The sequence below is a fragment of the Lethenteron reissneri genome, chromosome 13 (genome assembly GCF_015708825.2).
Source record: "Lethenteron reissneri isolate LAM-NWPU_2019-01 chromosome 13, ASM1570882v1, whole genome shotgun sequence".
Taxonomy (NCBI): domain Eukaryota; kingdom Metazoa; phylum Chordata; class Hyperoartia; order Petromyzontiformes; family Petromyzontidae; genus Lethenteron; species Lethenteron reissneri.
In genome coordinates this window covers 11,159,804-11,175,260 of record NC_083791.1, presented here as the reverse complement: position 1 = coordinate 11,175,260, position 15,457 = coordinate 11,159,804, and the positions used below count along the sequence as shown (strand labels likewise).

The 15,457-nt window shown below is 54.6% G+C and overlaps 1 protein-coding gene across 6 annotated transcripts in view; it reads right to left on the bottom strand.

Moving 5' to 3' along the window:
• The window catches only part of LOC133342113 (rho GTPase-activating protein 32-like), a 94,491-nt gene that overhangs the window by 34,428 nt on the left and 44,606 nt on the right, over positions 1-15,457 (bottom strand). For 5 of the 6 annotated variants that reach the window (XM_061551052.1, XM_061551054.1, XM_061551055.1 and 2 more), the window contains 3 exons: positions 2,233-2,324; positions 1,608-1,692; positions 317-406 (listed from right to left, as the gene is read on the bottom strand). In XM_061551052.1, the coding sequence (XP_061407036.1) occupies positions 317-406; positions 1,608-1,692; positions 2,233-2,324 (267 nt within the window). Of the gene's footprint in view, positions 1-316; positions 407-1,607; positions 1,693-2,232; positions 2,325-14,196; positions 14,292-15,457 lie in introns of those variants that run through there. The other variant, XM_061551057.1, reaches the window with a different exon arrangement.

Here is a 15,457-nt window from a genome sequence, read left to right as displayed (position 1 = left end):
TCACTTCCAGATGTGTCGGCACTCCCTCCTACTTCCTCTGTGCGCGCGTTACAATTACAGCATCGCGAGGGGCCGCCTGCTGCCTCTCGTCAACACGCCGCGTGGAGCAACGGCCAAAGCTCAACACAAAAACACACAACACACGACGCACAACAACGAAAACGCAACAACACAACTCGGCACAAACACTGTGGTCGAGCGCACGAGCTTTACTCGTGCGCGGCGGAAACGCTGGGTTGCGGTCGGCCACGGGGTCGTGGGGTTCTGGGGTCGTGGGGTCGTGGGGACGAGGGGTCGCGGGGTCGCGAGGCCTCACCTGGCAGTGAATCTGCACAAGGAAGCTGGGCTCAGCCCTCGGCTCCGTCCCATTCTTGCCAAAGTCGGAGTGGTCCTCAGCTAGGCACAGCTGGGAAGGAGAGAGAGAAGGCGGTGGTGAGAGGGCGGTGGTGAGAGGGGAGTGATGAGAGGCCATTGGTGAGATGGGGTTGGAAGGGCGGTGGTGAGGGGCGGATGGTGAGGGCCGTGGTGTGACAGCTGTTTCGGGAATATCCCGGAACAAGGCCGGTTTTTGACGCTTTTCAGGAAACTGAGGGTTGGAATGTGTGGGAGGTGGGAGGGGGAATGGTTGGACTTTCTCTCTCCTTTCTCCTCCCAGGCTCTCGTTTTATACGTTTCTCTAAAGCTGTCTGTTTTTTGAAAGCGTACTATTATTATACGGATATGTTTTTTGCATGCATTTGCCATCTAAGCAACACAAACCATGCTGGTAATTTCTCGCACTTCCGATTAGCGCGGTTGGCTACGTACGGTGCAGAAGAGGTTCAGCTAAATTTCGATTTTAACATCTGTACCCACTTCATTGCCTTAGTCAAATGACTGCTGGAGACATCAGTTTATCGTTGCGAAAACGGGTGAAATTAATTTATTTTGTTGCCAATTTTACGTAACATTGGGCGTGATGGTAGCCGAAACCAAATACATTATTTTATTTTGTGTGTACGAGACACATGTGTGGTTTGTTAGAGGGCTAAGAGGCCGGCTCAGCTTGGGCTGCGAATAGGCCCTGGGAGGAGGTCGTTTGAGGCTCCTGGTTTCGGGTAACTCCGAGTGTGGGCCTCAAAAGCAGGGAAAGAGACAAGAGGGCACACGGAGACACAGACACGAGAGACAGAGACACAGGGAGAGGCACAGAAGAGATACAAACAGACGGAGATAGATGAAGAAATATACAGACTCGCACAAAGAGATACACAGAGGATACACTGAAACACGCAGAGACACATGCCCATACATAGACACAGACATAAGAAGAGAGCCACAGAGATAGAGAGAACCACACACAGAGAGATGCACAGAGGGAGACATGCCGAGGGGCACGGAGACACATACTAAACAGAGAAAGACTTGCACAGAGGCTAGACAGAAGAAACAATAGCCGACGGTCGAGACCGACAAAGAGGATTGCACACCGCAGACACGCAGAGGTTCAAATCAGCTCATGGGACGGCATGGGGGGAGGCATTCAGCAGTGGATTGATCATGGCTGCTGCTGTTGTTGATGATGTTGGTGACGATGGCGCTACGGGACAATGGGGGCGGCCGTGCACCTGGATGCTGTCGAAGTCCACGTTGTCGTAGTGAAAGTGGGCGCAGTCGGCCAGGCGGGGGAAGTGGCCCTTGGTGACGGAGATCCTGGTGGGGGGGAGGGGGGGGGAGGGGGGGGGAGAGAGAACGGCGCCGTCGCTCAGTCACTCGCTCACAAACGACACAGCCGCCGACCGCGCGCCTCCTCTGAGAGTTTGCATTTCATGAACGCGTGCAGCAGCAACAACAACAACGACGATGACAAAAATACACATCCAAGCATCACGTTCACCGGGTGCTTACCAAGCCCAATTTATTTTCTTACCAAGACAAAGATTCCCCTACCCCCCTACGGTATAGCCTTAACGGACGGTAGGGTAAAGTTCTGTTCGCAAGTTGCACCTATGAAGGCCGGCATGGTGCACGAGGGGGGGGGGGTGGGTGGGTGGCCAGCACCACGCCCGGCCGCCTTTGTCTTCCCAGTGGTTATGTTTACACACCGCACCGGGTACTCGTTTTCAGGCCGAGCCGACCTAGGGGAGGCCCAGGACCAGATAATCGTCACCGGTGTGGGCCGCGAGCGGAAATCGAACTTTGGGTCGGACGTATTCTGTGCTGAGGATGTTCACACCAACGTGGGGCGCTCACTTTTTCAGGTTTGTCACTCTCATGCTGGCGTTGCTGGCACAGGACCTGGCGAGGCCCTCTCCCACCGTGTCCGATCCGTCGTCAGTTTTGGCCTGGAGGTGGGGGGAGGGGGGGGGAGAAAGAAATTGGTCAACCCGGAAACGTGCCGCACGTCACGGAGTGGCGGCGACGTCGACGGGAGGCAACACAGCGTGCCCGCCACTCCGAAACCAGGTGCACGCCTCCCACATCGCAAATTGTTTATACCGCCACGGTGGCTAGGAGGTGTTATTTCTCTCGCCTGGTATACAGGAGGTCGTGGGTTTCATCGCAACCCTGATGCCTGTATATTTTGCAGTTTGCATGTTCTCTCTCCCCGGGGTGGTGTGGATTTTCCTCCTGGTGCTCCGGTTTTTCCCTCCACATTAAGAATCAACGTCACATGTTTAGAGCATTTGGCTACCGCTATAAATTTCCACACGATGAAAAGCCACTTCGTTGAGCGATCATATGTGATGGCCAGGTCGCTTCTGAAAAAGAGCTACGTAGCTCAGTGAGCCTTACCTGGTAAAATACAAATCCCTTAGTATAGTATTTTTTATAGAAAACAGGCGTGCAGTGACGTAGCTTTTACTTTGTACATTGTGCCGTAGGTCTCTTGTAACCGCGTGCGTTGATCGCCACGACGAGATTCAGTGTCTGGCAAAGCCCCCGGGCGAACGGAACAAAGCGTCGGACATCTTCAAAATTCACTTCCTGAAGCTGCTCCCAGCAAGCGGAGCAAACCGTCGGGACACCGTGCCGAGAAAATCGCGCGTCACAACACAAGAGCGCGTTTTATTATTTTGCTGAAGTTCTCATCCAGGAACGATGGCGGCGCTCTGTCACGCGGCGGCCTCCCCCCCCCCCCCTTCCCCAACCCCCAGCTCCACGCGTCGCGCCGAAGAATTCGCACCTGCCATGGCGTGCCCGGTAAAACCGCGCCACCGCCAGCCGCCGTCGCAAGCCACGGCACGTGCACGCGCATTCCTGGCGGACGTGAACGAGCGTCATCATCCATCGTCTTCCTCCCCCATCCTCTCCCCCACCGCCACCTCTGCCACGGCTCGGCCGTTTAGTTTTGCTGAAAATTATTTTTATCTTTTGAGGCTTTTGTTTGTAATGCTCCCACGGCAAGGGATGCCATCGTGCTGCAACGGTGAGCACGCTTGGACTTGCATTCCAGAGGTCGCACGTTCGATTCAACCCCCCGGCGGTATAAACGGTTACGCCCACGGTCAGTCGACCGGCAGGTCACGCGTGGTGGGACGGAGTGTGGGGAAGCTCCCACCTCTTGCAATAAGTCTGAACAGCGTGAAAGGGCAGCCCAAAAACATACCCTCACCACAGGGGTGCTCGAGAACGTCCGCGACTGAAGACCCTTCCGCCAACAGCAGCGCGAGGGTGAAATTGCAGGGCTGCCACCCTTCCCTTTAGTTTACTTTCCCAAACCCACGAGCCTCTTCGAACCCGCATGCTCACGCTCCGCTTTGAAGTTGCACAAAACACGCAACATCATCATCAGCGGTGCGGGCGGAAACCCGTCGCCCGCCCGCCCGCCCGCTCGCCCGCTCGCCCGTTGGCGGAACGACTCTTGACATTACGGCCACACATCACGTCCTGTTTGCCGAGCGGCGCCGAACGAGCAAGCGGCGATTTCCCGTCCTCGGCGAGCGCGCCTGAGGTTTATTTTTGCGGCGGAGTTTGTCCGCAAGGTTTTGCTGCTTTTCCCCACGGCCGCTTTCCTGACGACCGACCGCTCGCCGTCACCGCGGATTCACGGCGAGATTCGGGAGACGGGCGAAACGGCGTGGCGTGTCGTTGTGGTTTCCAGTTGCCCCCCTCCCCCCAGACCCTGTGCTTGCCGGTGACGCGTGCAATTAAATGACTGCCGCCCCGCGGTAGTTGGCCCGGTCGGTTACGCGACAAGTTTGCCAAAGATCTCTGGGGGAGTGGTACGTTGGAGGTAAGTCGAAGCGACGGGGCGAAGGAATGAAGAATTAAGGAAAGCAACAGCAGGTCGCCGATGATGATGCTGTTGTTAACGCAGAAGGAATCGAGTCAGAATTGTAATGTCACGAGAACAACTGATGAGAGATGGAGACCGAGAGAAGGGAAGAGAGCGGAAGGGACGGCAGCAGCAGTGAGGCGACATCACAGAGTTCAGAGTTCGGAGGCCGCGGCTGGACAGCGGCAACTTGGGGAAAGGAGTAATGGAAGAGAATGGGGGAGGCCTTTGCTCAGCAGTGGGAAGTTCCAGGTTGACAACAACAACAACAATCATTGCCTACAACCAGCAATAAAGTTGCCGTGGATTTTTGTTCTTACAGATTGGCTGGCAGTTGCCTGGATTCGGAAGCATGTGACTTGTAGCTAGAGCCACAGCGAGAGGTTTGCTGGATGTGGCGTGCCGGATGCAGACATATTTCAGTCAGGTCCCCAATCCGCAAAGACCCGGTTGAAATGAAGCCCTGGGAATGAAATCGGTGTGGGTTGGCGAAGGATGAGGGCGCAGGATCTGTCCGGTTGCCGCTCGCAACAAATGTTGGCCGTGGCCGGGAACTGAACTCGGGTGGCCACGATCAGAGCGCGGTGTGACAATTCACCCAGGAACTTTGCAACCGAGTGAAGTGTCATTGAGAGGCGCACGCTTGGAATTGACGCTGAGAGACAGGAAGAGGAACAAACGGTTTGAGAACACGCGCAACAGGTCAATGACGTCATTCAAAGTGTTCATAGAATTGAGCGGGATGCCTGGGCAGGGCTCGTCGCCAGGAGTGATTGACGGCATACAATCCAGAATAATGACGGAGTGGCAGCCAAGGAACGGGACGCGTCCGAGAGCTTGTCCTCCGCGGAGACGGAGCGATGAAATCAAGCTCGTGCGGCACTCTACCGCAGAATAGTAACATCGTGGCGGCTGGGGGAGGGGCCTTGATCCAGCAGTGGACAGAGCACGACTGATGATGAGATGACGACGACTATTAAATACGATCAGAGACAACCCCCCCCCCCCCCCCCTTTGGCAAGAAGGGAGAGAGACGAGGACTGAACAAACTGGACACAAACGCAGCAGCCCAATCACGAGCACAATTTCCCGGGCAATCTCCCCGAGCCCATTCTCTCGGCGAGCTCTCGCTGCGACGCGTACAGTGCGCGCCACCGGGCCTGAATGTTAAGCGGACGAGGTCCATTGAGGCAGAGGCGGCTCGCGTAGAGGTGGATGGGGGGGGGGGCGGCGTGTGTGAGAGAGAGAGCACGGTGACGAATGTGGGAGTTCGGGCGAGCGAGCGGGTGGGTGTCATCCGCTCGCTCGCAATGCTGAATCACCAGCGAGCGATGACGCCATCCGTCATCGTCTCCCTCTCTCCCGCTCTCTCTTCTCTCCCGCTGCATATTCGCGCCGCGCCGCATCTTGTTCGGCATGGAGCTGCCTCGGCGTCATGGTTGGCACGCCGAGTGTGCGATACCGAGGTCGCCGGTTCGATTCCGTCTCTCGTTTGCGGCAGTTCAAACTATGATTGCAAGTTTCTTACATCCCCGACCCCATACACCATCCAGCAGTATAAACGGATTCCTCAGAGTTGGTCTATGAGTGGCAGATCGCACGTGGTGGGGTAAAGCGTGGATGCTCCCATCTCTTCCAAGATGTCTGACCAGCAAAGGAAAAAAAGGCCCAAAACACCCTGGAGAGTAGGGATCTCTCCAGAGCTTCCTCGAGCGTTGTTCGGCAAACGGGAAGCTCCTAGCGTGAACCAGCGGGCCCACGGCACGACCCGAAAATCCGCGGCAGGCGAGCCGCACGGCACAGAGCGGCCGGAACGCCGACGCGGCGAGGATTCATTCTCACAGCCGCCAGCATCAAGTGGCCCAGGCTTCCCTGCGACGTCGCCCGCAAGCGCCGCTGAATGAAAACACATTTTATTAAAACTACTTTTTGTGGTTATTTTGTTGTTCTTCCCCATCCCCCCCACCCCCCCTTCCCCAGAACGTCCGATTAGCACGGTTGGCGACGTACGGCGCGAAAGAAGTTCAACACTCGTACGTTTGACGACCGCCGGCGGTGCGGACTGGGACGGCGTGACGTGGACCGCTACGCGGCGCCCGCTGCGAGAGGACGCGCGTCGCGGCCGCGGGGACAACCCCAAAAACCACCTCGACACCCTCCACTGGCCCGGCTCGCTCAGCACGAGGGCGCGCCCAGACACAGACCGGCTGAGCTCCGCTCATGACAGCTCACGTGCTCGATGACAGCTCGTGTATTTGTTTTTTTGTTGTTTGTCACGGTTGCTGAGCGCAGGCCCCAGGGGCCCAAAAGAAATGCCAAGCGGCCAACAACAATCAGCGACTGCTGAAGGCACCATCGGTAATCATAATAATAATAGGCAACGGCGCTTGGTGGCTTCCAGCAAGACTCTTGTGAGACCTGTGGAGGAGACACGATGGGGCGGAATTGCAAAAGTGGAGCAGTGCGAGGAGAGAAGCAGAAAGGGAATGTGTTGTGAACTGCAGCGTGGTGAGTGGGTGGGTGAGTGGCTGTGTTGTTGTGACCTGCAGTGTGGTGGTGGGTGGACAGTGTGGTGAGTGGGTGAGTGGGTAGGTGAGTGGGTGGGTGAGTGGGTGGGTGAGTGGCTGTGTTGTTGTGACCTGCAGTGTGGTGGTGGGTGGACAGTGTGGTGAGTGGGTGAGTGGGTAGGTGAGTGGGTGGGTGAGTGGGTGGGTGAGTGGCTGTGTTGTTGTGACCTGCAGTGTGGTGAGATGGTGAGTGGGTGAGTGAGTGGCTGTGTTGTTATGCCCTGCAGTGTGGTGGTGGGTGAACAGTGTGGTGAGTGGATGGGTGAGTGGGTGAGTGGGTAGGTGAGTGGGTGAGTGGCTGAGTGAGTGGCTGTGTTGTTATGCCCTGCAGTGTGGTGGTGGGTGAACAGTGTGGTGAGTGGATGGGTGAGTGAGTGGGTGGCTGTGTTTTTGTGAACAGTGTGGTGAGTGGATGGGTGAGTGGGTGAGTGAGTGGGTGAGTGAGTGGCTGTGTTGTTGTAACCTGCAGTGTGGTGGTGGGTGAACAGCGTGGTGAGTGGGTGGGTGAGTGGCTGTGTTGTTGTGACCTGCAGTGTGGTGGTGGGTGAACAGTGTGGTGAGTGGGTGGGTGAGTGAGTGGGTGGCTGTGTTTTTGTGAACAGTGTGGTGAGTGGGTGGGTGAGTGGCTGTGTTGTTGTGACCTGCAGTGTGGCGGTGGGCGAACAGCGTGGTGAGTGGGTGGGTGAGTGGGTAGGTGAGTGAGTGGGTGAGTGGGTGAGTGAGTGGCTGTGTTGTTGTAACCTGCAGTGTGGCGGTGGGTGAACACAGTGCAGCAATCAACGAGTGAAGTTCACAGGAAATGGTAACACCATAAACAGTGGTAACGGGGGTGGTGAACCGTGCAATAAGAATTGCGATGAATCGCCTGCGAGTGAGTGAATCGGTGAGTGCTGGATCGTCGTCCGTCTACCTTTATGCAAGCACGAGGGGTGCGGTCTATGACCTGTTTTCTACTCTGTAATTATCTGCCAAGTCTTGTCTCAAAGTTGGGTTTCACCGCGAGGGGAATATGAACAGTGTTATGCATCGCGCTGCTCTGTTGTTCAACACGTTGAGTAAGCATGCGGTCATTGCCGACTGCACTGACACCACCAAACCCGCTGCACATAACAACCTGCTTCACTCCGTAATGGATGATCATGGTTACGGGCCAGGGTCTCAGATGTGTTGGCTCACTGATTTGAACCTAGCAAACGCAGCTGTTGGCTCAATGATTTAAATCTAGGAACCGCTGTGCTTCTGGCTCACTGGTGGAAACCTAGGAATCTCAATTTAATCTGGCTGACTGATCTAAAATTAGGGATCTTAGTACCACTGACTCAGTACTCTGGTACGAGTCCCCCCCCCCCCCCGAGACATCGCCACCCACGTTAATCCTTCATTGATTTATGCGGGAAGGACAGGCGCTGTCAGATTAAAGGTGCTAACTGTACCTAAATCCTTCGCGACGCGCTCGGACTCATTCCCGTGCGCGCGGCTCGCATAATGCCACGCTTGCAGCAGCGGTGGTGCCAGATCAGAGGGGGGGTTTTTTAAATCTCTCTATCGAGATTACTCTGACGGCTGTCGAGGGTGAATTTTAAGGTTGGGAATTTTCCTGAAACGGATATTTTCTTGGGTGACCCAAAAGTATCTGACCGAGTCTCACAAATCAGGATTCGACTCATCCCACCAAACTTGTGGGGGAGAAGGGAGATAAAACCGAATGTAGAAAATTTACAGTTGTCCCAAAAAACAAGTTGGTCCTGCCACAGGAACATGGAATTTCCACCACTGTCTTAGAGTCGTTTGTGAAGAAATATTAGTATTTTTTTATCTGGTTGAAAAATGTTGAGTTGTTCTGAATAACTTCGATTCTTAATTCACAGTCCTTTGTCGATCCACTGCTGGATGAAAGCCACTCCACGCTACGCCGGTCACAGAGATTGTTTGACCATACTTCACCACGCTGGTCAGTTCAGGGAGGGTTGGCGGTCAAAGGACTGGACCTAAACAAAATCTATTTACCTATCAACTCATTTGTTTACCCCGATTACATTCCTATTAAATCCAGTGCCTTGATCGGAGACCAAAGACATTTCAATCAGGAATGCTCGCAGCTAGCAGTGACCTTCCTGTGTGAAGAAGCCTTATTAAATAAGTATATTTAACAATCACCCAGAGTGCCAGGGAATGGCCTCCGGACGGTGACATCACCTGCGCCTGAAGTCACATCCATTGAACTCTTAATCCAAAACTACACGCACACCTACTTTAAGAATGTTCACCATGTACCAATCTAAGCAAAATGTATGAAAAAATGAAACTCAATGCATCCGTCGACAAAGGAAAAATATGAAATGACATGATGATGGGACCCTTCCGTCACTGCCAGCTCTGTGTGTGTCGTAATTCTCTGACCTGCCCCAACTGGACATCTGTAAAAAAAAAAACAGCTTCAGAGCTCAATGGATTCCTCCAGGATAAATAAAGATTCTGAGTATGTTTTTTTTTCTCTCCAGCATCATGAGATGGACCGAATGCTCCCCTGGTGTGTAACCTTGCTGACTTTTGTTCCCACGTTATTACGAGTCAGCTGATCTCGCTTGTAAAGGAAAGCAGTGTTCAAGGCCTGGTGCCATCTTTACGGATCCTGATCAAAATCACAATTTCTTATGTATCCTCAAATAAGGAATTTCCCCCCCCACCCTTCCTTCCTCATTATGCCGTCAACCGCATGGGTAAAACAAAACATAATAAAAAATTTTACTAACTTATGCAAAACGTATTCCTACTTAATAGGCGAGTAACAATTCGCTCTCTTGCGATTTGATGAACCGTCACAATTTCGGGGGCTCCGATTCGATTCCATCCCAGATCCCCGATGCTTTGAATATCGAGTGGAGGGGGGGGGGGCGATGTAGCGCCTCGAGTGGCTGCAGGGGTCACGTGGACCGACTCGGCACGCTGGAAGCGTCGAGAAACACCCAACGTGGCCGCGGACGCACACGCACACACGCAATTCGACGCACGCGGTGCGATCTTAAGAATCAATATTGGGTCGATTTTTCAAGGGTTTGTCCGTTTCCCCAATAGCCAATTACAACAACAAAACTGGTAATCAGAATATTGAAAAATTATAATTATCATAAGGCCCCATGGTGTAAACAAGTGCAGTCTCCAACTCTTATTAGATTAACCTGCCACGTCACCTGTTGTGTGTTTTGTTTCGATTTAAGCCACACGGTGTAAGTGACGAACGTGCCTTTGAGGTTTCTTGCGTTGATTGTGTTTGTGGCATCGCAGCAGCGGCAGCATCGCAAAACAACGCGTTTAATTGGATGCATCGTCTCGGTCCTTTAAAACATTCGGGAATTGAGGAATTCAAACAAATTCTCGCGGAAAAGAGATCCCCCAAACACCCCCTCACATGATGAAAGAGTATCGGTCACTTTTGAGAAATAATAAAATAATGTCTCTAAACCCACCGACGCTGTCCAGGATCATCATAGCATGGAAGAACACAAACTTCACGAATATCACCAGAATCATCCACGCTCAATCCGCTCCCAGATGAAGACCATTCCCCGCCGTGGCCATCTCTCACGACCCCGTTCCCTAGTCCGTGCGTTCCCCTCACCGCCTCCGGAACGTCGGCACCGCCGCAGTCTTTCCACTGCTGGATGAGCAGCAACACGGCGGAGGTGTCTCTCCGACCTGCGTTCTCTCATCCACGTGCTCCTGCTCCCTTCCCCCGCCTCCCCTGCCCCCACCCCTCTCTCTCCACGATCGGCGAGGTCGGGCCGCGGTGTGACAGGAGGCGGCTGCCGGTGACACTCCAGCGCTGGAATGTCTCCGAGCCGCTGCGGTTCACCGGGGCACACCGATGTGCCGCCAGATTTGCCACGGCCGCGTCCACGCGTCCACATGTGGACGCACAACCAGAATGGATTTTCAACAATTTACGCTAAGGATGTGACACCTATTTACTCATCTCATTGTTGGGTTTTTCTTTTCTTTCTTTCTTTATGCAAATTAATTGCACCGTCTTGTTAGGAGGTCAAGACATTTCAAATTCGGAATGCTTGCAGCTAGCGGTGCATCACCTCGTGTGACATATAATGGCCTAAGGAAGGTGACATCGCGTGCTTCTGAAGTGACATCACGCCCCACCCCCCACCAAAGATCCCCCGTGTAGCCTTCACAGACCGATGGGGCAAGTGCTGTTTAGCGATCACCTCTGAAGGCCGGCACGGCACACGAGGGGGTGGGTGGCCAGCAACATGCCCGGCCGCCTTTGTCTCCCCAGTGGTGATGTTTCCACACCGCACCGGGTTCTCATTTGAGGCCGAGTCATCCTAGGGAAGGCTCAGGACCAGTTCAGATAATCGCCACTGGTGTTCGCCACGAGCGGGAATCGAACTCGGGTCGTTGGGTTCGTAGCGCAGCGCGCTAACCGCTGCACCACCCCTCCCCCACCACCGCCACCGCCGTCTCAAACCCCCCCAAAGTAAAATTTGCTTTGCCCGGGGTGTGAGAGGTTGCTGCATCTCTGCGCATGAAAGGCGGCTGCCCTGCAATTGCCCGCTCACGCCACGACTCGTGCACAACGGCGCCCACCACAAGCCAGAGCTCCAGACAGCCCCCCCACCCCCACCCCCTCCTCCAGGGGGCAATTCTCGCCTCCTCTTCCACGCCGGCCAAACGTCATGGAGAAAAAGTGGAAGTACCTACACTTTACCCCACCGTACCGCGACCGACTGACCGACGGACCGACGGACCGCTCGATTGCGTGCCCATTCACGCCGCCGAGTGGACAGGGTGGGCACACGCGGGAGGGAGGGAGGGGGGCGGCAGGGGAATTGAAGAAACTCTGCACCATCGTTTCAATTCCCACGTCGCTCTGCGAGTCCGGTGTTCTCACCGTCGCAACCATTGGGGCAGCATCGCTCCGCGCGTCTCTCTCCCCGGTCCGTCTTCAGGGCCCCCTTCTCATCCCCACACCGGCTCCCTTCACGCTACGGTGGGAGTTAAAAGCAAATCATCTCGTGGAAACGACCGGATCCCGTCATGGAAAGTGTGGAATTTCCACCACCGGCTCGCAAACATGGTCAGCGACAGTGCTTCGTTTTGTGATGTAGACGATGCGACTGTTGAACCGTGACGCGAAAGCGGGGGGCCGTGTTGACCGCGGAGCGGGTATCCTGTTTCTCCGCCTGAATGAGTTTAAAGTGTTGCTTACAACGCCAGGTGCTGTCTCTGAAGAGACAAAGGCAGCCTGGGATTTAATCACCGAACTGCTATGGGATCCAATGTGCGTGTCTATTTCTCTCTCTCCGTGCGTCTTGTTTTCTGTCTGATTCCCCATCGCCGTCTCTGTGTGTATGTCAGATTCTCTCGGTCTCCGTGTCCGTCTGTATCTGATTCTCTCTTTAACACGTAGGCTTTCGCGACCAATGTTATTCATATTCAACGATTTTTGGGTTTAGATCGCGTTAACGCGATCTAAACCCAAAAATCGTTGATTCTGATTCTCTCTGCCTGTCGATCTCTCTGTGTCTTTGTTTATCTCTGCGAGTCTCTGTATCGGTCTCTGTCTCTCTGTGTGTCTATGCGTGTCTCTGGATCTCGCTGTGATTTTATCCGGTTCTCTCTCTGTCTTTGTGTCTGTATCGACGTGTCTTTCTCCTTGTCCCTCAGTATCCAAGTGTCAATTTCTGCTGCGGTTACAGCCGTGTCTGTGTGTCCTCGTCTCTACTCGTATCTCTCTGTATCTTTCTCTTACAGGTGTCTAAACTCTGTCCACGTCATACCTTCCGCCCACCTTCCCACGCATCGGGAATACTCATCGTCACTCCGTAGAAATCCACGCTCATTCCCCGTGGTCGCAATTCCTCTCCACCGGCGTAAGTTACCGTCACCGCTGTGGCATCATGAGATGGACTGAATGCTGCCCCCGTGTGTAACCTTGCCGACTTTTATTCCCACGTTATTGCGAGTCAGCTGATCTCGCTTGTAAATGAAAGCAGTGTTCAAGGCCTGTGCCGTGTTTACGAATACTGATCAAAATCACAATTTCTTATGTATCCGCTGTGGCTGAGCGCTGATGAAAACCGTCACCCTCCCTCTAGGCCAGCAGCAGGCAGCCCTCGACGATGATTTATGAACTAATGGGAACACTTTGCTCGAGAGAATTCCGTCTCAAGGCTCGAGAACGTTTGCACGACAAATACAGCCGCCCCGACCCGCAGAACCGTCAGACTGCCCTCCGTAAAAAAAAAAAAGCGTTCCACTCGGTCTAGCAAAGTGACCGAGCGGGTGGCACCAGCCGAGGAATGTAACGCATCCGAGAGGGCATCTTCCTAGGAGACTGTGCTATGACATCACCTCGTGCGTGGGTACTAGGTGGGGTGTCGCGTCGCGGGAGACGCCGACGGCTCGCAGAGGTCTTCATCCAGCAGTGGACCTGTCACGGCTGACGACGAGCACTGAATGTGACTATTCTGCTGGCACGCGGTTGGCTGTGCATCGGTTCAGCATTTCTCTCCGCACGCACAAACCGAACGCCGGTCCGCCCCTTCGTCCATTCGCGATAACGCACGCCGCCAAATCGGGTCGCGCTTCGCTTGGCGGCAGCGAGGAGAGAATAATAGCCGCGCGGCTATTCAATCGCGCCGGCCGTTTGGGAGACGTTCTTAGGGACGGACGCGTCCGCGCGTTCCTCGCCCCCTGCCTCCACCTGCCTGGCGAGCGTCGCTGAGTTTTTTCAACATCGCGGGAAACCGCCGCCCACGCAGGAACTCACGGAGAACGACGGCGACGACGGCGACGGACACCTCTCGGGGGCTCGAGGAGCTGTTGGAAACGGGCGGACGTCGTCAACTCGGGGGCGCAGCACGCGATAATTGTAATCGCAGCGGGAGCGCGACGCTGAATCGGGGACGACAGCGAGCGACGCTGAATCGAGGGAGGCGGAGTTCGGCATTCGCAGCGGCGCGAGAGGCGCTGGCGGCATCCAGCAATGGGGCCCACATAATACGACGATGATGATTACGATAACAGTGATGTAGAGAAGCCTTCATCTAGCAGTGGATAGGCAATGGCTGATGGTCGTGATGATAATGGGAGTCAATGAGGCGAGAGGGATAACAATGAGACGATTACAGGAGAGGGGATCCGTGGGGGGGGGAGATTTGCGACGATAATCCGATGAAGAGAGAGCATGGCGATGACAGCAGAGAAAAGTGAAAAGGTACAGTGCAGTTCGTCACATGGCTATATAGGAAACTACCGGCAGCAGAACCGCGGCACGCGCATGTGGAGACACGTGGAGACACGCGGAGACACACGCACGCGGAGACACGGGCACGCGAAGAGACACGCGAAACTCACCACCATGGTCTCCTGCCGGTGGAGGAGCGCGGTGGGGTGGAGTGGTGGCGGCGTGGTGAGTGGTGGCGGTGTGGTGAGTGGTGGCAGGGGGTGGGATTTAATCGGGTGCGGCGGCCACAGACTCCCACGGCGACGGTGATGATGTAACCGTGACCCACCTCCGCACACAAAACGCTGCCTTCTACCCCCCTCCTACCCAACTCCACCGCCTCCTCCCTTACTCCCCCAGCTCGCGTGCGCGCGAGGTGCCGGCCCTCCACGCCCCCTCGTGCGCCGCCGTGCTCGGAGGTGCTCGTGAACAGCACTTGCCCCGTGAGTCTGTTTAGGATTATACGGGGGATCTTTGCCTTTGTACGCGTAAATGCGCGTGTCCGTGCGTGTCCGTGCAGTGTGTGCGAGGGTGCGCCACAGTAAGGGAGCACTTGGTGATGCATCTGCCCGTCATCTCGGAATCAGAATTTCTATTTATAGAGGAAGAATCCCATAAGCTGTGAAGCTCTTTTTCACAGACGTCCAGTCGTCCATCTCAGTTGACGCACGGCGCCTGGGTCTGTCCCGTGACCTCCTCTCAATGAGCCTTCCACACTCCACGTGGCCTCAAAGCGCACCGAGCCTCCTCCCTCGCTCCGTGGTGACGTCGCCGTCATTTAGTGGCGAAAGATAGGTGCTCGCAAACAGCGCCCGCCCCAACAGCCTGTGTAGGCTATACCGGATTTTTTGTCTTTTTTTGTGTGTGTCAGTGTATGTCTGTGTGTACGTGTCGTGGTCAGTGCACTGCTCTGTGAACCTGATCCCTCAGCCACAGCCAACATCAGCGGTGACAAATATCCGAAGTGGTAGTTGGCCTCGCCTAGATTGGCTCAGCCATAAAATTCGTACCTGGAACGGTGTGTAAACATCCACACAGATGAGGCCAAGACAACCAGGCGCGGCGCTAAATGCATCACCCCGTGGTGCGCCGTGCCAGCCTTTATAGGTATTCTCTGACGTCACTTGCCCCAATCGACTCTTAAAGGCCACACAAGGGGGTTTTTTTCTTCTTGGTTCTTTCGGTAAAGTCACGTAGAATGGAAACAATAAAAATAATAAAAATGAAAACATAATAAAATAATCATGTTTTATTTTTATTATTTTATTGTTTCCATTGTAAGTGACTTTTCCGAAAGAACCAAGAAGATGAATCCCTGCAGTCACGAAAGCTTTAAATCGAGATTTAAGGGGGTTTTTATTTGTTTTGTTTGTGCCTTACACCCACCACCAT